Genomic DNA, 23,323 nt, shown 5'->3' with positions numbered 1-23,323 from the left:
TTGTTTGAAATTTGGTATGGACACAGTTGAATGCACACACAGTTCATTTGCATCTTCAAATCAATCAGTCAATCAATACGATTGGGTGCCGAGGCTGTCAAGTCAGTAGGGGGTGTGACTGCCTTGAGCAGCAACAACTGCCCGGCACCTTCTGGGCATGGACTGGATCAGATGCCGGATATCTTGCTGTGGGATGGTGTCCCACTCCTCCTGAAGTGCCTGCAATAGATCGCGGTGATTTGCCGGCGCTTCTTCTCGCCTGCGCACACGTCTGTCCAATTCATCCCAGAGGTGTTCTATCGGGTTCATGTCTGGCGACATGGATGGCCAGGGAAGCACCTGGACATGGTGGTCGGTGAGGAACTGGGTGGTGAGTCGTGCTGTGTGCGGGCGAGCGTTGTCCTGCTGGAATATGGCATCCTGGTCAGCCAGAAGAGGAAGGGCGTGTGGGCGCAGAATTTCCTCCACGTATCGCTGGGCAGTTATGCGCCCTTGGACGTGCACCAGTGTGCTCCTTCCAGCGGTATTGATCGCCCCCCACACCATGACGCCTCCACCACCATGAACGGGTGCCTCATCCACACAGTTGGGCGCGTAACGTTCGTTTACTCTCCGGTAGACCCTCCTCCGACCATCATGTCGCTGGAGCAGGAAGTAGGACTCGTCGCTGAACCACACGTGTCTCCAGTGATTCCGGACGGTCCAGCGAAGGTGCTGGTTGCCCCACTGCACTCGGTTCTGGCGATGGCGGCGGGTGAGGACAGCTCCTCTGTGAGGTCTGCGAGCTCTCAAACCAGCTTCATGCAGGCGGTTCCGCACGGTCTGGTCCGATAATCGGTGTGGCCCGGGGAGAGCCTGGACAGAAGATGAGGCCGACAGGAAACGATTCCGGAGGTGGCGGAGCCGTATGAAGCGGTCGTGAGCAGCAGTTGTCGCCCTTGGTCTTCCCGCTCGTGGCAAGTCAGCAACGGAGCCAGTGGCTTGAAACCTGACCCACAGTCTACTGATGGTGCTCTGGGACACGTGGAAGTGCCTGGCGATTGCACTTTGACTTTGGCCTGCTTGTAAACGACCCAATGCAATTTGGCGGTCTTCTCTGCTCAATCGGGCCATCTTTCGTCGCTGAATTGTCGTCTGATTTCTTTGTGGCGAACAATCCGCTTTTATGGGTTTTGGAAGACATGGTGAGAGCTCAATATTCCCCGAGTTTCACGAGATTACACTGAAGCATGACGAGTGGTCATGCCAAATGAGCAATTTTGACATTGTAGCCACTGATAACGCATGCGTCACGTGCAGAGCTCACTTGTGGCAATGGACGAAAGGTCGACGACCAGATAAACATTTTCTGCAGTTTGGTGGATATCCTTGTAGCCATATAACTAAATTAACCAAATATTACAAGCTATGCGTTTCTTTTTTTGAACAGTATAGATAAATAACATAAATAAAACAATAAGGACGGGTGGATTTGCAGGGTGTCCATAGAAGAGCTTAAGTGGAATTAGAAATAGATATGACAGGAGAGGAGCAGACGGAATGGGAGGGTGGAGGGGAAGGTTCAAAAGCGACTATCAAAAGCACAGACCAGTATTATTCGGGAGATTGGGAGTGTCAAAAGTGGACTATGAAAAGCACAGACCAGTAGCACTCAAAGGCCAGCATGATGAGGGCGAGGGCGGACCCGATGACGATGACGAGGAAGACGCCGCCGATGTTCTGGATGCTGATGCCGTCACTCTCGTCCTCGCTGTCCGGACAGTCCTTCTTGTCGCGGTCCCACCACTTGGTCTTCATCTCCTCCAGCTTGCGCTGGTTGATCAGCTGTAGGATTCTGTCAGATACAACCATAGTTAAAGGCACACTCCTTCCGCTGGTTGATCGCCTACATGATACTGTCCCAACACAGCAAAGTTTAACGCTTAACCCCTTGATTGCCGGCCAAATGTGGTTCAAAACTTCAAATTTAAAAAAAATCATTATATAAAAAGTAAAACAAAACTGAGAAAATGTCCTCAAAGGGCGACAATCATCTTTCTGCAATTGAAATGGAAATATTCGGCGGTTATTTCCCTCATCAGAGTATTGACTTTTTCATGGTAGCAAAAACGTACCTCGGTCATTATAATTTTAAGGCTTTCGGCTTAACACTGTCGAATCGTAAGCCTCTCCTGATCGCTCAGGTGAGCCAAAAAGGTGGAAAACGATTTAAAATAAACGTACACATTGGACAGTTCACTACGGAGCGGCGAGCCCTCCTGCACGGCCAGGGCGTACGGTTTGCGTGAAAACTCGTCCCCCACCTCCCACAGGTCGCAGTTGGTGTAGGTCGCGTACTTGTTGGTCGTGGCGTCCGCTGCACACAATGCAAAACAATACAATACAATACAATGATGTACAGTAGCCTACAATACAATACAATACAATACAATACAACACAATGATGTACAGTACAATACAATACAATACAACACAATGCCACAGGTCGCGGTTGGTGTAGGTGGCGTACTTTTTGGTCGTCGCGTCCGCTGCACACACACTACAATACAATACTGTACAATACAATACAATGCCATGCAATGCAATACAATACAATACAATGCAATGCAATGCAATGCAATACAATACAATACAATGCAATGCAATGCAATGCAATGCCATGCCATACCATACAATACACCATGGCTTGCCGAGTCATCTCAGATTTACACGACGTGTTTCTTTTAAATATTAAAATGCGAGCGAAAGCGTGTGTGTGTATATATATATGTCTATACGACTTGTGTGTGTGTGTGTGTGTGTGTGTGTGTGTGTGTGTGTGTGTGTGTGTGTGTGTGTGTGTGTGTGTGTGTGTGTGTGTGTGTGTGTGTGTGTGTGTGTGTGTGTGTGTGTGTGTGTGTGTGTCCGCGATGCACGGCCAAAGTTCTCGATGGATCTCTTTCACATTTGGTGGACACATTCAGGTACACCTCGGACACAACCTGGTCGATGAGATATTTCAACACGTGCTCTCAGCGCGCAGCGCTGAACCGATTTTGGTTTTTCTCTGGATCCATTCCCAGTAACTCTTCCTTATCTTCTCCAGTGTTTTCAGCGTTTATCTCCCTTCCTTCGTGTGGCGTCAATCCATATTCCCGTTTCTATTTTTAGAAGGTCACTGTCGACAACGCTCAATCCATATTCCCGTTATACTCATATTTTTAGAAGGTCACTGTCCCGGCGAAGCCGGGTATTACTCTTCTCCAGTGTTTTGCGCGTTTATCTCCCTTCCTTCGTGCGGTGCGCCGGCGAAGCCGACGCTTTGCCGGGTCTGCGCCGGGTATTCGGCTCGACTTCTTCCCGGCGAAGCCGTACCCGGCGAAGCGGGTATTCATGTAGTATATATATATATATATGTCTATGGTTGTGTATGTGCGTGCATTCGTGTGAGTGTGCGTGCGTGCGTGCGTGCGTGCGTACGTGCGTGCGCGGGTGCGTGGGTGCGTGTGTGATTGCGTGTTTGCTGCCTGCGTGTCCGTGTGTATGTCTTCTTCTTTTTTTTAATGTAGTCTGACATGGCCTCAAGCATTGACGATGACAAACTCTCGAACATCTTAAACAGAATTCACGGCAGATAGAGAAGCAATGACTCACAGATAAAGGCGAAGTCCCCAGTGAAGACCAGCTCTAAGGCGGCCTTCTTGTTGGGTGGGAAGCCCGTGTCTTGCATGGTGTTCCACAGCTTGGTGTACTTGTCGCTCACCGGGTAGTCCCACACCGCCAGCTTGGCGCGTTCCACCGCCTCCATCGTGTTGCTTAGCGACATGTCCTTCCAGATCCTGGGGCAGAACGAGAAGTACAATTACTTTATTATCAAACAGCTTGGTGTACTTGTCGCTCACCGGGTAGTCCCACACCGCAAGCTTGGCTCGCTCTGCCGCCTCCATCATGTTGCTTAGCGACATGTACTTCCAGATCCTGACACACAAAGAACGTTACGTTATCATCCCACAGCTTGGTGTATTTGTCGCTCACCGGGTAGTCCCACACCGCAAGCTTGGCTCGCTCTACCGCCTCCATCGTGTTGCTAAGCGACATGTCCTTCCAGATCCTGAGGCAGAAAGCTCCTTGATAACCTACCATAGCATAGGGATAAGGACGTAGGTCTTCCATGCGGAATATCGAGGTTCGAATCCCAGCTGCACCATGTGCGTTAAGGGTTGATATTGGTCCGATCTCCCAGATCAGCTTAATTGCAGACCTGCTAGTGCCTTGTGTACACGTAGGTACAAGATCAAGTTCGCACGGAAAACAGCCTTTCATCCATGCCAAGAGTTCGTTGGATTACAAAAAAACAGCATGAAAACTGAACAAAACGGGATATTACTGCAAAAACAGTAGGGGGAGGGGACGGCCATACACGTAAAATCCTACTGGTACAAATAACGAGTGTACTTAGGGGTTCCAGCCCACGTACACAGAAGGAGAACTCAACCACCAAAAAAGCAAACTCCACCACAAAAAAATGCCAGCCCCCCTTGTACTCCAATACTTACTGGTAGAATTTTTTCTCAATGTCGGCCATACGCTGGAAGTACATCTGGGCGTTGCTGCCGTTCATGGGCGCGTACTTGACCTTGAACTGCTTGGAGAGGTCGTCCAGGGACTCGATCTTGGTCTCCAGACGCGACACGGTGAGGAAGGCCGCCAGGTTGGCCGTGTAGGTGGCGATGATGATGAAGCCGAACAGCCACCACGTCGCCGCCACCAGCCGGCCTGACAAAGCTCGGGGGGTTTCACCTCCACCTGTAGAAGATACAGGTGATCGATAAGACACGTTGATGAGGTGGATGATGATGATGATGATGAGGAGGAGGAGGAGGATGACGATGATGATGATGATGATGATGACGACGACGACGATGACGATGATGATGACGATGACGATGATGATGATGGTGAGTACCACAACCACCCATCATTAGAGAGCGCCGGGAGTTTCACGTCCACCTATTTAAAAAAAAAGAATGATGAAGGAGATGCGGTGCATTTACGGCAGCTTTAAGTGACGTTTAGTGGTTCTCTTTATTCTTCTGCATTCATTGGCTTGAACTCCCACGTACGCTCGTGTGTTTTTCCTTTGCACGAGTGGTGTTCTACGTGAATGGCCGTTTTTACCCCGCCATTCAGGCAGCCATACCAAGATTTCGGGAGAAAAAAAGGCTTCAAGTGCCAAGCAAGACGCGACCAACCTTGAGGTGTGAGAGACATCATGCAGAACCAGATGCCTTCCTTGAAGGTGAACACGCGCGGCTCCTGACCCTCCCCCTTCCAATCTTTGCGGTTGTTCTGGTAGCTGAACGGACTCAACCTGTTCATTGAAGAAATAAAGAGAAATTCGATTTAAACAGCACTTACGCATTCCGCCAAGCGCGCACACCTTTCTCTCTGCTACACACATGCACGGGCACACACTTACACAGACACACACGCACAGACACATAGCACTTACACGCACACATTGATTGTTCTGGTAGCTTAACCGATTCATTGATGAAAAAAGAGTGAAAATAGTTTTTATTTTCCCATTCATAATGGAGTCCACCCAACAAATTGAACTCAGTTCAAAACACTGGTGAAAGAAAAGGCATTCTCAAACTGAAAATGTGTGATGACTGTTTGTTAATGTGTTGTAGCCTATTAAAGTAGCTTTGCTTTTTGGGAAGATATTCTGTATGCGTGTTGTAAATTTAAACCGTTTTCTCCACGCCCCAAAGAGGGCCCCAGCTTAATTCCAAACCTAACAAACCTACACGGTGTGGACTAAATGAGTTAAATACAAACGATACAAATCAAACAAATTAAAACTTCTCTTCTCAATCCCCTCTTCCAAAGTAAAACCTCTGACGTCAAAAACGAAACAATGTTCGAGAAGACGTCATAATATTAATAATAGCGAAACGTAAACAATTCTGTCGCTTCTCCTGAACGTCTCTGAGAAATTGACAAAGAATTTCGAGAGCGAATAAAGTTTATATCGGTGACTTCGTCATATCAGCAGGAGAAAAATGCACGTTAGTTCACCGCTAGGCTGTGCATGTATCGGTATCGTATAACATTAAGCCTACCTGTCAAAGATGCAGATGAGGACGCTGAAGACGACGAAGGCGGCGAGGATGCAGCCCCACACGCCCTCGTCCAGCACGCTGAGGAACTTGCCCAGCGAGTAGTCGAACTCGGGCTTGCGCATGAGGATGGTGAGGCCCACCAGGTCGTAGTAAGGCACGGTGAAGTCCACCACGTTCTCACGCTCAGCCATCACTGAGATAGGGCCCACTGCGATGTCAGCACGCTGTCAATCACAGATATAAACATTCCAATGAATGTTAATCCATCCAGGCTTTAAGTTTACGTGGACGGGTAGAACATTCTTTCACTTGGACGCTTATCAAAACTCAACAGCCTGGCTGATTCTTTTGCAGAAAGGGATGTTTTTGATCAATACATTTCGGCATAGATGGAATAAACAAAATCCGGAAATAACTCGCGTTTTTGTATGGGTTGTGAAAGAGTGAATAAATACTCTTGCTTAGTGAGGCAAGCTTTCTACACGGCTTTCTTGTCCACGTGTTTCAGACACACCCCTTACTAGTGACTGGCCTATAATGTCACGTGGGAAAGTTGGCGTCAGTAAAAGCAAGAGTATTCACTCTTACACAACCCACACAAACCCGACAAGAGTTATTTCCGAACATCGTCTATTCGGAACTTCTTCAAGTAGGGAGTCTTAACACGCATCTGTGTAGATGTAAATACACAACCAAACTTGACATTAGCATAGCTTGTTGTCTACTTCTTTTTTCGATCATGGGCTCAAGCTCCCACGTACACTCGCGTGTTTAGCACGAGTGTGTGTTTTAAGTGTATGACCGTTTTTACCCCGCCATTTAGGCAGCCATACGCCGATGTCGGAGGATATAGCTTGTTGTGTGGTCCCAAGTTTATCTTTTATACTATATGCCAACCTATGTTATCTGAATAAAATCGTGGTTTTTTTTTTAACCAACACGCCTCCAAGTACCTTCTCTATAAGTTCGTTAATGACGCCGCTCCACGACCCGTCGTCTGCCATTGCACCAAAAAGGCCGTCCGGGCTGTCGTAGATGACGTACTCAAAGTCCATGAGATCAGCAAGGGCGTCCAAGAGCTCGATGCAGTAGCCGTAGTACGTGGGGCCACCGGTGCCGTTACTCTCTTTGTACACGAACGGGAGGATCTGGACAGAATCAGCTATAGTTACGTTGAATGAAATATTTTGAGAATGAACTTGTTCTGACGTGACTTTGGTGGTAGCTGCCTGGCCTGACCATGTAGATTAAATTAATATATATTGTTTTGCCTTTAAAACTCATGACAAATACTCCCAGGTTGCGCCAGATTGCACATATTTTTTATCTAGATGTCAACCATTTTCCGAAGCCCCCCCCCCACCAGGAGCTTCGGGTGATTTACCCACTTGACAGCAGGAAGAATTTAGTTGAAAAATTCAATTAAAAAAATCATGTCATACAAGGTATAACTATTAGACCAATTAGACCAAATCTGAGAAAATGGTCTCCAGGGGAGGCAATCATCTTGCTGCAATCAAAGGGCAATACTACAGCGGTTGTTTCCCTTGCCAGTGCATTGATTTTATTATGATATCAAAAAACGTACCCGATACGTACTAAGGCAGTCAAACGGTATAATTATACTTGGCGGCCAAAAAGTCAGCTGATACCTATAGATGATGATTATAAGTGTGTACATATCACACATTGAACATCAGGAAATTTTCAGAAATTCTGTCAATATTGAGACGCTGCGTATACCTTCAACTTTGACGGTTTACAGGTTCGATGACCGTCCTTGAATTTTAGTTAAAGGTACACAGGAAAGATTGAGTCACGTTATAATCTGTAAAATTGACTACAGCATGACATTGTACAGTTGGTCGAGACCTACCCCAGGTACGGTGACCACCCGGTAGTGACGTTTCTTGCTGGCCTCGGTCAGTGATGTCGTCCCGTTCAGTCCACTGCTCTCAGACCACTCGTCAATCTGCCCACAAGTCAATAAAGTTTAAACAAATTTTTAAAAAAAATGCTGTTTCAATCCTGAGACATCCTGCTTGCTGGCTCGCGCGCAGAGAAAAATTTTCCTCTTTATCTTCACTCTCGCTTGCTGCAAAATTCCTCCCCCGGAGGGTTTTTTAGACAGGCCAGGCACTGGTTTTCCCTTGACTGGTTTGCTGCTTTCTGAGCCTAAGCTCTTTTGTGAAACTGTCACGCTCTGAAACAAAGAAGAAGAGCCGACGACGAATAAGACAAAGGAGAAGAGTTTGAAAAAGATACGACGACAACGACCAAGGGAAGTATAGGAGGAGTAAGAACTGAGAAGAGGCGTGTGTGTGTGTGTCTGTGTGTCTGTGTGTGTGTCTGTGTGTGTGTGTGTGTGTGTGTGTGTGTGTGTGTGTGTGTGTGTGTGTGTGTGTGTGTGTGTGTGTGTGTGTGTGTGTGTGTGTGTGTGTGTCTGTGTGTCTGTGTGTGCATGCGTGGTCTAATGAACTCGCAAGTTCGGCGCAGCAAGCAGTCAGGTTGTTGATTATTTGGTATGTTACCAAGCGGCGGTTTCATTGTATGACCTACCTGAACTTGCTGTGTCATGTTGCCTTCCTCAAAGATCATCTCGCTGAGCATAATGGTGAACTTGTAGCCAGCAAGGTCCTGACGAGTTTCGAAGGCTCCGAACACACCGTCCACACTTTGCTGAGAAAATGAGCCACACAATCAGATGTTTTTTCATGGGGATCAGCAGTGAAAGACACATAGACACACACATGTATGTATGCACGCACAATTCTCTCTATTTATCATTCTCTGACTATCTCGAAGACTCTCTCTCTTTTTCTCTTTTTCTCATACTCTCTCTCTCGCTCTCTCTCTCTCTCTCTCTCTCTCTCTCTCTCTCTCTCTCTCTCTCTCTCTCTCTCTTTCTCTCTCTCTCTCTCTCTCTTTATCATTCTCTCTCTCTCTCTCTCTCTCTCTCTCTCTCTCTCTCTCTCTCTCTCTCTCTCTCTCTCTCTCTCTCAACTGAACATTATTCCGCTACAACAGCAGTTCTTTTTAAATGCTAGTGTTTTCATGTTCAAAATGTACAACCATGAAACACCTTCATACATCCAAGACCTGTTTGAGCGTCCTCCTGGTAGAGCGAGGCTTTTGAACTACAGTATACGCTACCGCTCCCACGCATTGATTTGTATAAATCTAGTTTATCTTACTGGGGATCGCTTGTGTGGAATTTACTTCCAATGTACTGTAAAAAATGTCAAACCCTTTCGTCTTTTAAAAAAAATGTTCGAAAATATTTTTGTAAAAAATAATGATCTCCCTACACTTGAAAATCTTAACTGTTACTGCATCACATCTTAATCATCATTTTATTAACCCATGAACCACGTTATTATAGCTAGTGTTTTTGTTAGTTTTAACCTGATTACAAATTCTTAGTTAATTAGTTATTCGTTTGGCTATTTAAAACATGTTATATAAATGTAATGTATAATGTCATGTATGTCTAAAAGGGACAGGTTGGAAGATTAGGCATCGCCTAAAACCTTTATCCCTTTGTATTAAAGTTTTGAATCTGAATCTGAATCTCTCTCACATTGTGTTGCATTCCATACAATGTAGGGGAAGGGCTCCTAATATGGACCACTTTTTGTTTCATGCTAATAACTAGCTTGTTTTCTTGCGAAGAAGTTTCATTTTGTGTTTGGTAGTCCTTCGTGAACCGTTAGGCCTAATTAGAGTGAAATAGCTTTGATAGACATTCAGCAAAAATTAAATACAGAAAAAAAGCACAAATGGTCCATATAAGGCGCCCAGGCTACTAATATGGACCAGTGAAGCGGCCTTCACGAATCACTGTCAAAAGCCCCCTATACTTCAAAATAACATGATACAACTTATTGTGCATGTCAGACTAATTCAAATATGCTTTAGATTTATCTGTTTCGGGTTGATGAGAGCATTATTTGAAGCACACCAGGAAACTAATGAAGCATATCAAAAACAGAGTGAAAATAAGTGAAATTATCAACTTCCACAAAAAGAAGACAATTTTATATATTTTTTTGTAAGCTCGAGGGCTAGTTATAGGTTATTTTCAGCAAGCTTCTTAATGAATTAATGAAAATAGCCTTTAGCTTTTATTTTCTTCGATTTGTTGAAGGTGGACCATATTAGGGGACTCACACATACTTTGAGATTTTGCTATTATTTTTTGTTTGCAGTAGAAACTCGGGGTCAGAACTGCTAAAATGTAACAAATACGGTCTTAGCTGTCATATATAGCAAGTTTTGTGTGATAAAAACTTTGGCTGTGGACAGAAACGAGTCCGTTTTAAGCGTCAAATTTAGAGTGAACGCTGCCAAAAATGAAAAAAAGAGAAAAAGCCTAACGGTTTTGAGGTTTGTGTTTCTGCAACTGTTTTGACATGTGCAAGTTATCCAGAGAGGGTGAATACAGCGAATGAAATTGTTTTTAGCGCTCTAGCGCTGTTAGTTTGTCAGATCAAGAGGTGGTCCATATTAGGAGCCGGTCCATATTAGGAGCCCTTCCCCTATTTCTGTATTTTATATGATTGAATTTTTATTTTTCATGTCCGTCTGTCTTTATGTGTTGTATAAAGGACAGGTTGGAAGAATAGGCTTTGCCTAAAACCTTTATCCTTTTGTAATAAAGTTCTCAGTCTGAGTCTGAGTCTCACACACACACACACACACACACACACACACACACACACACACACACACACACACTTACACACACCCACACACACACACTCACACAAACACACACACACACACACACACACACACACACACACACACTAACACACAAAAACACACACACACTAACACACACACACACACACTCTCTCTCCCCCCTACACACACACAGGCACATTGCCTCCACCTCCCCCTCCTCCCCCATTCCACGCACCCTATCCCCAGAAAAGAGATACAGACAAGTAACAGCGTGTCAATCACCAGCATCATCCACACCTACATTTTTAAGTGCGTTGACCAGCATTTTGCTCTGCTGTCGGTCAGTCTGCCTGGCGGTGGTCACATTGAAGCAGTCACTGTAAGCGATGCTGGTCAGGGAGGAGGGCATGGCTGACCGGATGAGACGAGCGACATCGTACACCAACGCCTCGTCCACCTTTCAAATATCAGACACAAATGGCGGGGGTAAAAACGGTCATACACGTAAATACCCACTCGTGCAAAAACATGAGTGAACGTGGGAGTTTCAGCCCATGAACGAAGAAGAAGAAGAAAACAAAAATAACATACTCGTGGGGGTAAAAACGCCGGAGTATACACGTAAAAACCCACTCGTGCAAAAACATGAGTGAACGTGGGAGTTTCAGCCCATGAACGAAGAAGAAGAAGAAAACAAAAATAACATACTCGTGGGGGTAAAAACGCCGGAGTATACACGTAAAAACCCACTCGTGCACAAACATGAGTGAACGTGGGAGTTTCAGCCCATGAACGAAGAAAAGGAAGCAGACAAAAATGACACACTGGTATAGCTCTTTTGAGAACCTGCTATAACCCCGAATATGATGTGAACAAAGACTGAACGTCAGTCCCCTCACGCAGACATGGGCTATTCTAATCACATATTTACGCGGACATTCACATTAAAAAAAAAAAAACAGAAAACAAAAATTATACATATTAGAGGCTTTACACGAATACTAAGCGTTATATATGTACATACATATGCGTATATGCATGCCCGAGGCAGCTTGACTCAAACACAAACGTGTAGGTCAAAGCTTCGCTTCGTCGATATGTGGAATATCGGGGGGGGGGGGGGGGGTTGTCGGGGGGGGGGGGGGGGGGGTACCGTTTGGTTCTTGGGTAGTACAAGACAACAAACGTTGTACAAACCACTTGGTCGATTTGTGAAATATCAGAGAAAAATTACTACAAGCCTTCACGCAGACAGGGGCTACTCTAATCACACATTATTTACGCGGACATTCACATTAAAAAAACAAGTCGCGTAAGGCGAAAATACAATATTTAGTCAAGTAGCTGTCGAACTCACAGAATGAAACTGAACGCAACGCAACGCAGCAAGACCGTATACTCGTAGCATCGTCACTCCACCGCCCGTGGCAAAGGCAGTGCCCGTGGAATTGACAAGAAGAGCGGGGTATTCGTTGCGCTGAGAAGGATAGCACGCTTTTCTGTACCTCTCTTCGTTTTAACTTTCTGGGCGTGTTTTTAATCCAAACATATCATATCTATATGTTTTTGGAATCAGGAACCGACAAGGAATAAGATGAAAGTGTTTTTAAATTGATTTCGAAAAAACAAAATTGATAATAATTTTTATATATTTAATTTTCAGAGCTTGTTTTTAATCCGAATATAACATATTTATATGTTTTTGAAATCAGCAAATGATGGAGAATAAGATAAACGTAAATTTGGATCGTTTTATAAATTTTTATTTTTTTTTACAATTTTCAGATTTTTAATTACCAAAGTCATTAATTAATTTTTAAGCCACCAAGCTGAAATGCAATACCGAAGTCCGGGCTTCGTCGAAGATTACTTGACCAAAATTTCAACCAATTTGGTTGAAAAATGAGGGCGTGACCGTGCCACCTCAACTTTCACAAAAAGCCGGATATGACGTCATCAAAGACATTTATCAAAAAAATGAAAAAAACGTATGGGGATTTCATACCCAGGAACTCTCATGTCAAATTTCATAAAGATCGGTCCAGTAGTTTAGTCTGAATCGCTCTACACACACACACACACACACACACAGACACACAGACACACAGACACACGCACATACACCACGACCCTCGTTTCGATTCCCCCTCGATGTTAAAATATTTAGTCAAAACTTGACTAAATATAAAAAGTGTTTGAGTCAAGCTGCCTCGGGCATGCATTTAGGCCTACGCATATGTATGTACACATCGGAATAAAGAACTCGAGCATTGCCTTTGAACAACAGATAGTATGCCACTCAATGTCCCTGTCGAGTGTGCAAGGACAACATTCATTATGCAGGGTTTCATTTATTAGTGCGCCTTGCGCCATTAACATCTCAAAATGTCCCATTGGAATTGCCTTCAGTGCGTCAAAGGGCGCACTGAGATTACGTACCACTGCGCCACCCAATGCACACTTTTCACGGGAGTAAGCCCTACAATGTTCGGAATGAGCTAGGCAACAACGAGCGCCAAGCCGAGCAACTTGCGAGTTAGTAAAATGTAATGTGATTTGCTTTTAAAATGTAATTCATTAGTATTCAACCAATTCTGCGAACTATCTGTGCTTGCGTGATTACCTCTGTGGAAACTGTCAACAGAAGCGATATTGATCGAAACACAGACAAACACACACACAAACACACACCAACCGGATACACTGGCAAATTCTCATATCATCATATGGCACTAAATAGCACTATTTTGCATCTTTCGACAAAAGCCTTTTTTGGACTGCCTAGCCTGCTTTGTGCGTTTTGCCTTCGACTATGTAATGTCCCATCAGAATTTGGTTGAGGGGAACAAATGTCCCATTGTCTTTACACCCCCGGTATAGGGGTGTGTATAGGATTCGGTCCATGTGTTTGTTTGTTTGTTTGTGTTCGCATATAGATCTCAAGAATGAACGGACCGATCGTCACCAAACTTGGTGAACAGGTTCTATACATTCCTGAGACGGTCCTTACAAAAATTGGGACAAGTCAAACACACGGTTAGGGAGTTATTGGTGTGTATAGGATTCGGTCGATGTGTTTGTTTGTTTGTTTGTGTTCGCATATAGATCTCAAGAATGAACAGACCGATCGTCACCAAACTTGGTGAACAGGTTCTATACATTCCTGAGACGGTCCTTACAAAAATTGGGACCAGTCAAACACACGGTTAGGGAGTTATTGGTGGATTAAGATTCTACAAGGACTTATAGAGGGACATACCTTCTCAGTTGGTGGCAGTCAGAATGGTAAGGACGGGGGTGTTTTTCCTACCTCGGAGGAATTTCTTTTTTTTTTGCCAACCTGCTTTTGTGGTTTAAGCCCTTTAATTGTCTCTGTCTGTTTGCCTCTGTCTGTCTGTCTGTCTGTCTGTCTGTCTGTCTGTCTGTCTGTCTCTCTCTCTCTCTCTCTCTCTCTCTTGGTCTGTCTGTCTGTCTGTCTGTATGTCTGTATGTCTGACTGTCTCCCTGTCTCTGTCTCTGTCTCTGTCTGTCTGTCTTTCTCTGTTTCTCTCTCTCTGTGAGACGGTTTTTACAAAAAATGCGGTCAGTAGGTGTTACAGAAAGAGTTATATTGATTTGTCTTTTTCTCCGCCTGTCTCTTTGTCCACTCAATCAAATTATTTTAACCACACTTGTTAGCAGTGCCTTCTCAGTTGGTGGCAGTGAGAATGGTAACGACGGGGGTGTTTTTCCTACCTCGGAGGAATTTCTTGTTTTCTTCCTGATTATGCCATGGTTTATATGGTTTGTAAAAGCCCATTTTTCAGATGGTCAATGTGGAAAGGAGAGGAATGGCGGGGGTGAAGTTATAACCTGCCCTGTTATATGGTGCTATATGTCATATGTAAAAACAATGTCCTGTTTGTATTATTGTTATGTACCACGCCTGAATTTCTCTATGAGATAATAAAGTATTCTTATTCTTATTCTTATATTCTTGCACAGTGTTGTTGTCCATTTTGATCCGCCGTGTTTCGAAAATGTGTGTGTGTGTGGGGGATGACATTCATTCTTCGTCAACATCACCTAGCCAGCACAGAAGCGAAAGATGGTCACACGTCGCAAGCTACGAGACATTGAGACAGATGCTTTTGGAGACAAAGCTGCCCTGCTGCTTGCTCAGCGAGACCCGTCATCTGACCCCGCCCATTTCTTCAGCTTGACTCTGCGCCAGCTCCTCGACAAACACGCCCCGCCATCCCTATGCGCAGTCTCTGAGCGACAGCCGGCTCCCTGGTTCTCTGAGGACATCACAGCCGCCAAGATCGAGAGACGGCGAGCGGAGCGTGCATGGCGACACTCTGGCCTGGAGGTTCACCGGCAGATTCTCAGGGATGCGCTGCTTCGAGTCACGCAAGCCATCACTGCTGCCAAGGTCGAGTATTTCCACGACCGCATCGCCAACGCCTCATCATCCAGGGAGCTGTTCTCCATCATGTCCTCTCTCCTGGGCTCCTCCCCCGCTGCCCCCTTACCCACTGCTCACCCACCACAAGATATCCCGGAGTTATTCTCGGAGTTCTTCAAGGACAAGATTGACAAGCTTCGGAGAACACTCGATCAGCAGCCCTTCGTCCCGTCCCCACCCTCACCCTCCTTCTCCGGCTCCCCCCTCACGTGCTTTCAGCTTGTCACTCAAAACCACGTCAAGCGACTCATCACCAAGACGGCCATCAAGACCTGCGAGCTAGACCCCCTGCCGTCTATCACAGATATCATCAACATCTCCCTGGCCACAGGCGTCGTTCCCGACTGCTTCAAGTCTGCCGTTGTCCGCCCACTCATCAAGAAGCCCGGCCTTGACGTCAACGAGTTGAAGAACTACCGTCCTGTGTCCAACCTGCCCTTCCTCTCCAAGCTTCTGGAGCGTATCATCCTGGAGCAGTTGAGCGCCCACCTGTCTCGGAACTCGCTGATGCCAGTGTACCAGTCAGCGTACCGCCCTCACCACAGCACCGAGACGGCGCTCCTGCGAATCACCACGGACCTCCTGAACGCAACAGATAGCGGTCTCGTCTCTGCCCTTGTGCTGCTGGACCTTTCCGCGGCCTTCGACACGATCGACCATCAGCTACTCGTCGATCGCCTCAGTTCCACGTTCGGCATTCACGACACCGCCCTCTCTTGGTTCCGGAACTACCTTCAGAACCGCTCTCAGACTGTCACCACTGATTCGTTCTCTTCTCAGCCTGTCCCTGTCCGCTTCGGCGTCCCACAAGGGTCTGTCCTCGGCCTTGTCCTTTTCACCCTGTACATCCAACCCCTCTCCCTGGTCATCGAACGCCACGGCTTGAACTACAACTCCTTTGCCGATGACACGCAGCTCCAGAACAGCGCCAAGCCGGAGGACGTTGACCATCTCCTGGGATCCATCTCCAGTTGTTTCACTGACATCAAGAACTGGATGACTGAGAACAAGTTGAAGCTGAACAGTGAGAAGACAGAGGCCCTTCTCGTTGGAACACGACAGAAGATTGCTTCCCTCACTGTGACCGACCTCCAGCTGGATGACGCGACTGTTCCATTCTCCCCTGCTGTCAAGAGCCTTGGCGTCTTTCTCGACTCCACTCTCTCCATGCAGACACACATCTCCTTCATCATCAAGACCTGCTTTTTCCACCTACGACGCATCGCCTCCATCCGTCGCTACCTCACCCACGACGCCTGTGTCAAGCTGGTTGTCTCCCTCATCTTCAGTCGTCTGGACTACTGCAACTCCCTTCTGGCTGGCCTCCCCGCCTCATCCATTCATGGCCTACAACGAGTCCAGAACGCTGCTGCTAGGCTGACGTTGAGGAAGACGAAGCGAGACCACATCACCCCCCTACTTCGCTCCTTGCACTGGCTCCCTGTCGACACCCGAATCTCCTACAAACTGTCCACTCTGGTCTACAAGTGTCTCAACGACTCTGCTCCCGAGTACCTTTAATCCTCCCTGGACCTGTACACACAGCCCTCCGACCGTCCCCTTCGTTCTGCTGCTGACCCACTCCGCCTTCGCATCCCTCGCTCGAAACTCGCATCTGCTGGTCAGCGTGCATTTCCCTCCGCGGGCCCCTCCGTCTGGAACTCCCTGCCGCTTGAGCTTCGCCAGAGCCCCTCTCTTGACGTGTTCAAGAGTAGGTTGAAGACTCAGTTCTTCCCGTAGCTGGCTGCGACTTTCATGTTCGACGTGGTGTGTTGTGCCCCAAAAGACATTCTTGTGCTGTGCTCTGTGAGAGGTGTTTTCTTTGTGTTTGATATTATTTTGTTTGGACCTAGCTATTGATGTGTACATTGTTGTATGTTTATCAGGGTTTGCTAGTGTGTGATAGGGTTTGTGTCCGTCTTGTTAGTCCTGTGTTGACAACTCTTCGACAAGCGCTTAGAACTGTACCCACGGAATACGCGCTATATAAGCTTTATATTGATATTGATTGATTGATATGCACCCTATTTGGGGTTACATCAGGTCAATCTTTCTCCCTTGTTATCCCCTTCCTTTGGAGTGCAAAGTGACAGGCCTTTTCATCGGCCAATGTAACAGGCTATCGCCAGTTTGTCTCTGACAGCATGCTAAATTAGTGCGCGAATCTATGAAAACAAGAATACAGAGTTATCTCCCATATGTTTTTCGCGAGCACTGATCTAAATTTGAGATCAGTGTTCGCGAGACTAAATGTTCATGCGGTTTCCCCAAAACTACCACTGCAAACATTCTGGGTACCTTAATTTCGTCAGAATCGAAGTGAAGAGCAACGCCTGAATCCTTCATGAATTGCATGAAGACCATCCTGGCATCGTGTGACGTTTTGCCCGTCATCACCACCACGCGCATTTTATTGTGGCATCTTTCGCAGTTCAGCTTGGCTTCCTGTTTGAGATCAAAAGAGCAATGTATGAATTGCATGCTATGTTCAAAAGCATCAACAGGCCGTTCTTTATATGTAACTAACATGTCTATCCGGCTCCGCCCAACTCTCAGTGTAATACAACCAACTACGTACCCGTTCCCAGATACATACAAACCTGTAAGGGTGAAAAATGCCCCCGGTCAGTTTCAATCTATAATGCCGTTACCCACAAACATGTGAGAAAAACTACAAAAATGTTTTAAAAACATTGGAGGGGTGTGGGGAGGGTGGGGCGGTCTTGTGCCATGTAAAAGCCTGGCAAAATCTGTTTTTGTGAGCCAAACAGTTTTCACAGGAAGGAGTGCCCTTTTAAGTGAGATAAAGCTAAATGTGGACGACATCAGCAGACAAAGTACAATCCACAGTCATTTCAGACGCAGTAACTTCCTTCTTCACTGCAAGCAATATGTTTTTAACCGACAGTATCACGCTTTGTGTTGTTGCTTTTTATGTTGTATTCGTTTATTTATTTCTGCATCTGTGTTCATTCATTCATGCACTCATGCTTTTCTCTGTAAAGACTGAAACTGACTGACTTTTCGAGTTCAACGTCTTCTTATGATCAAATTCGCCTATATTTGGGCATGTATTGGTATGACGCTGAGGGCAGGGACTGATATTTTCACTCGAACAACCCCACCACGATTGTCTTCTTCGACTCGCCGGCATTAAGCCTGTCTCGTCAATAATCGAAATTCGATGTTGACAATGATGATGCTGATGATGATGCTGATGCTGCTGATGATGATGGTGGTGGTGTGATGATGATGTTTATGATGATGATGATGATGATGATCACGACAACCACGACGACCTCGACCACGACGATGATGGCTTTCGCTATGAACTCGGAGTCTTTATCGTGCGCAAGTGTCTGAGGAGAGTGTGCACAAAGCTGACTGTGTAAGGAAGAACTTGATGCTTTACCTTGGTCAAGACGAAGAGATTTGGGAAAGGTGTATCTACAGTCTGATTGTTTATCTGGAAGAAAAGAATTGAACAAAAAAGCATCAACAAATTGTTACAATTCTAGCAATATTGATCGAGATATTACACAATGTTCTGTTTGTTTGTTTGTTTGTTTGTTTGTTTCTTTGTTGTTGTGTTTTAGGGTGTTTTTTTTCTCTTTGGTTTCATATCTTCAGTTAGGCTGGATACCGAACTGCGGCACAGACCAAGACAGACAACAAGTTTAAAAGTAAAGGCAAATGTGCAACCAGGTTTGTTTTTCAGGACGAATGAAAAAATGAACGTCGCCAAACCCATTCTGATAATCATCGCTCCACGGCTATCGCCAGTTTGTCTCTGACAGCATGCTAAATTAGTGCGCGAATCTATGAAAACAAGAATACAGAGTTATCTCCCATATGTTTTTCGCGAGCACTAATCTAAATTTGAGATCAGTGTTCGCGAGACGAAAATGATTGCAGATTGGCCGACTTCGACAGTGATCTCCGTTCTGTTCTTCACAGTTATGATAAAGACATCGTTAACGCGTTCTAAGGTCAAAACAAGTCGAAATTTTGAGACTGCTGTCGGAGACCGTGATATATGGTTGCATCACTCTCAACTGGTTACAGAAAAAAATCGTCTGCACCGGCGCGAATCTAAGCCAAAGTTGGTTATCACGTGACACTTTAGAGTTGTTTGCACAGTAAATAGATCTAAATACATCCGCGAAAGATAGCTCGCTTGAAACTGTCTTACATATCAATTCCTTTGTAATTTAAAAATTACACAACACCAAGGAAAATCATTATCGACGATCGCGAATCTGCTTATATATCCATAACACATTACGAAAAGATCTAAATATGTAAAAAATCGATTTCCTCTCCAGAGAAGGAAAACCAAGGCATCCTGTCAGGATAGAATGAGACCCGAAGGGAAGTAACTCATTTTTGACCTGAGTTCAGGATGCGCCAAACCTTGATTTCATGCTAGGGTCGGAGATAGCCCCCCCCCCCCCCCCCCCCCCCAAAAAAAAAAATATAAAGTCCATTTAAATCAGAAACTTGCCTCTTTTTAAAACAAATTAAAAAAGCGATAAATCTTCATTGGGAGAGACGCACGAAGTCGACTTCGCGAAGTCTTTTTACCGAAAACTCAGTGCCAAAGTTTTGTGCAGCGAGCTTTGTGATGCAGATTTCGCGAAGTATACTTCGCCAAAATGATGATAGGCTTTAGCTCTCGCCACTAGGTCATGATTCTCAAATCGTTCAACAGAAAGTTGAAGATGGAGCATTATCAGCTGACATATGTGGCCACTTCTACGAAAACTGTCACTGTGGTCCAAACAAACGTTATGTGCATCCCAAGATTATTTGTATTTTCCCTTGCTTTTCATCTGTCTTACAATGTGCTTTCACCGATACTTCCTTCAAGTCATAGAAATTCAGCTTGAAGCGGGAGTCAGTGAGCACGGTAAAGTTTGTTTACATTCTGGTTCAACTTTGACCAGAGGCTTGAGTCAACAATGCCCAAAGTCGCAGAAATGGACACATATGGCCTACCATCCCGAGGAATTTCTTGGCGTTTTCGTCGCTGGCGATGATGAAGATGCTCTTGATGGAGATATCTTTGAGCATGAGCACCTGCCGCTGCGTCTCCTCCTCCGACTCGCTGATACGCACGTACAGGTGTTGGGCTGGAACGTTGGTCAGGATTCGGCGCGGCGTGTTTTGAATGTCTGCGCATTTCACAAAGCAAAAAACAATGTTAAAAAAAATAAAAAATTCTGTACTCACGAAAATAAAGACAGCACAAATACCAACATCAAAATGTTCGCCTGTGAAGGATTCTTCATGACACAAACAAAAGGGTAACCAAAACGCAAAAGTGAAAGTGGAAGCAAAAATCAAAGACTGAATCAAAAAACTGAATAGAAAAAAAGACGGAGACAGGTCCAACTCAAGTTCAACAAGAGGAAAGTTCAATTTCTGAAATGTTTACTTGTGGACAACAACAAGAATTCATTAGAACACAGACTTTAAAAAAAAACCTTTTCACAGACGATTTAACGCAATACCGGATGATATAACACCTTGCAATGATTTAATTCTGACACAATTTATTCCATTCACCAAACCCGTCCAACCACTTCAGTTCGACAGAGAATTGATTTTGAGATTATTTATAAAGAAGCTTTTTCACTATTTCAATGCTGGTTATTATTCTTTCAGATGCCAGGAGATTGGTTCCGTATATCTCTCCCTTATTTCCCTTGTTACACGGGTCGTATAATTATGCATTCAGAGCGCTTACGTCCCTTTGTTTCTCAGATCTGTTCAAGCTTTTTATTGAGTGAATAAGCATCATAATTAGAGGCCAACATCGGCGCTCGGTAGATGAAGCTCTAGTTTCTCGACATGGCAACGCTAAAGTTAGCTCTGTGACCTACTATGACAAGGCTTGGTCTTCTGGAGATTCAAAAACAAAATCGCCATAAAAAAAGTTAAAAAAAGAAAAAAAAGTCTTAGGCCAAAAAAAAAAATAGGTCTGTTTACGGTAACCCGACCGACCCTAGTTTTTTCGCGCGACCCTAGACTTTTTTTTGGCATTTGGGGAAAAAAAAAATCGTTTTTTTGGCAAAATAACGTAAAAATATGGTTTTTTAGAGGAAAAAAAAAAAAAAAAAAAAATAAAAAATCCCGACCTACCGACCCTATTTTTTGGGCCTATGTTACCGTAAACAGACCTATATTTTTTTTTGGCCTTACAACTCACCAAAAGTGTCGTCATAGACGAGCGCCACGTTGTTGAGCTTCTCGTGACGCACAATGTCAGCAATGACGTGTAGAAGCTGTACGGAGGTGGGCTCCACTCGCCAGTTGAGCTCCTCGTCCCCCCAAGTGTTGCGGTAGTAAGAGTTGTCTACCATGGAGATGTAGGCGATTCCCGCGCTTCCCGCTTTGGAGCGCAGTAAGGGCGCCACCCGCCGTGACGTCATGTCTATCATGGCCACCATCCCGTCCTGAAGCTTACTGCATGCTGTCAATTTGGACAATCATCAGGCAGTTAAAGGCAAAAAAGGAAGTCTTGTCAAAATGGGGGTAAATTTACAAAGTTTATGATCTGAAAGGTGGAGAAAACAGGGTCTTAAAAGGGAGGGAGTCTTAAAAAGGGGGTTCAACCATATTCAAAAATAACGTTTCCATGCATCACAAATTGCAAACGGGTCAATAAGTAGTAGTAGTAGTTGTTGTTGTTGTTGTTGTTGTTGTTGTTGTTGTTGTTGTTGTTGTCACAACGATTGCGTTGTATGTATAAGAACGTCCGGGTGTGCATAAATGCACGTCAAATACTGATCAACGCCTGTCTACCCTCTCAGTGGATGCTCGATTAATTGAACAAAAAACAAACAAACAAAGTCAAGCTACAGCCGAAAGTAATTACAAATTATAGACAGGCAGGCATCCAGGCAGACAGAGATAAAGAAAGAGAGACAGACAGAAAAGTAAAGATATCTTCTAACACGCATACCAATTACCTGAAATGACTGTGTTAAGACTGTATGATGGGAGTACGGATAGAGATTAGTAAATCAAAGAAACAAACAAAAATTCAACAAACCAGCAACAAACAAACAAACAAAACAAACAAATAAACAAACAATAAACAAGCAAGCAACAAACAAACAAACAAACAGACAAATAAACAAACAAACGGCTCATACAAAAACAAACAAACAAACAACAAACATACAACAAAGCAACAAACCTTGGTGCAACGCAGTGGATTCATTGGTGACAATGACGGTGTCAAAATGGACACCAGTGACGGCATGTCCCGAGAGAGTGTTGATTTTGTCAAATATATCAGGAATGTGGCGGTTCTCTTCGAGCATCACCTCATCTAGGTACACCACTGCACACAGTCAATTTATTGTCAACGGGGGCATGGCCATAATTAAACATGGATTGTCTTGTCAATGCGGGCATGGTCATAATTAAACATGGATTGTCTTGTCAATGTGGGCATGGTCATAATTAAACATGAATTGTCTTGTCAATGCGGGCATGACCATAATTAAACATGGATTGTCTTGTCAATGTGGGCATGACCATAATTAAACATGGATTGTCTTGTCAATGCGGGCATGGCCATAATTACACATGGATTGTCTTGTCAATGCGGGCATGGCCATAATTAAACATGGATTGTCTTGCCAATGCGGGCATGGCCATAATTAAACATGGATTGTCGTGTCAATGCGGGCATGGCTATAATTACACATGGATTGTCTTGTCAATGCGGGCATGGCCATATTTAAACATGGATTGTCTTGTCAATGCGGGCATGGCCATGATTAAACATGGATTGTCTTGTCAATGCGGGCATGGCCACGATTAAACAACGCTTGTCTTGTCAATGCGAATGGCAATTACAAACCTCGTTCTTGTCAAAGCGATTGACCATTAAAATAAACACATAGAATTGCTTGTCAGAGTGGAAGTTAATTAAACTCATGGATGTTCTTGTCAATGCCGACATTGTGTCATTGAAACACAATGAATTTCTTGTTAATGCGGATGTTCATAATGAAATACATAGACTTTCTTATCAATGCGGATGCTCATAAAGAAACACATAGAATAA

General features: G+C 44.8%; 1 protein-coding gene across 2 annotated transcripts in view; it reads right to left on the bottom strand.

The window, feature by feature from the left end:
* The window catches only part of LOC138981946 (ionotropic receptor 25a-like), a 46,822-nt gene that overhangs the window by 1,728 nt on the left and 21,771 nt on the right, over positions 1–23,323 (bottom strand). For both annotated transcript variants that reach the window (XR_011460744.1, XM_070355130.1), the window contains exons 3-17: positions 22,445–22,591; positions 21,452–21,715; positions 20,239–20,414; positions 18,653–18,706; positions 17,539–17,685; positions 11,095–11,250; positions 8,667–8,786; positions 7,984–8,079; positions 7,061–7,255; positions 6,108–6,331; positions 5,232–5,350; positions 4,536–4,785; positions 3,634–3,818; positions 2,224–2,356; positions 1,643–1,834 (exon numbers count right to left, since the gene is read on the bottom strand). Coding sequence is in view for 1 of the 2 variants with exons in the window: in XM_070355130.1 (XP_070211231.1) it covers positions 1,643–1,834; positions 2,224–2,356; positions 3,634–3,818; positions 4,536–4,785; positions 5,232–5,350; positions 6,108–6,331; positions 7,061–7,255; positions 7,984–8,079; positions 8,667–8,786; positions 11,095–11,250; positions 17,539–17,685; positions 18,653–18,706; positions 20,239–20,414; positions 21,452–21,715; positions 22,445–22,591 (2,458 nt within the window). In the remaining variant the exon portion in view is untranslated. The remainder of the gene's footprint in view (positions 1–1,642; positions 1,835–2,223; positions 2,357–3,633; positions 3,819–4,535; positions 4,786–5,231; positions 5,351–6,107; positions 6,332–7,060; positions 7,256–7,983; positions 8,080–8,666; positions 8,787–11,094; positions 11,251–17,538; positions 17,686–18,652; positions 18,707–20,238; positions 20,415–21,451; positions 21,716–22,444; positions 22,592–23,323) is intronic.

This window comes from Littorina saxatilis, linkage group LG12 (assembly GCF_037325665.1).
Source record: "Littorina saxatilis isolate snail1 linkage group LG12, US_GU_Lsax_2.0, whole genome shotgun sequence".
NCBI lineage: Eukaryota > Metazoa > Mollusca > Gastropoda > Littorinimorpha > Littorinidae > Littorina > Littorina saxatilis.
Note: the sequence above shows the minus strand (reverse complement) of the source record. Positions and strands in the feature narration are given on the sequence as shown.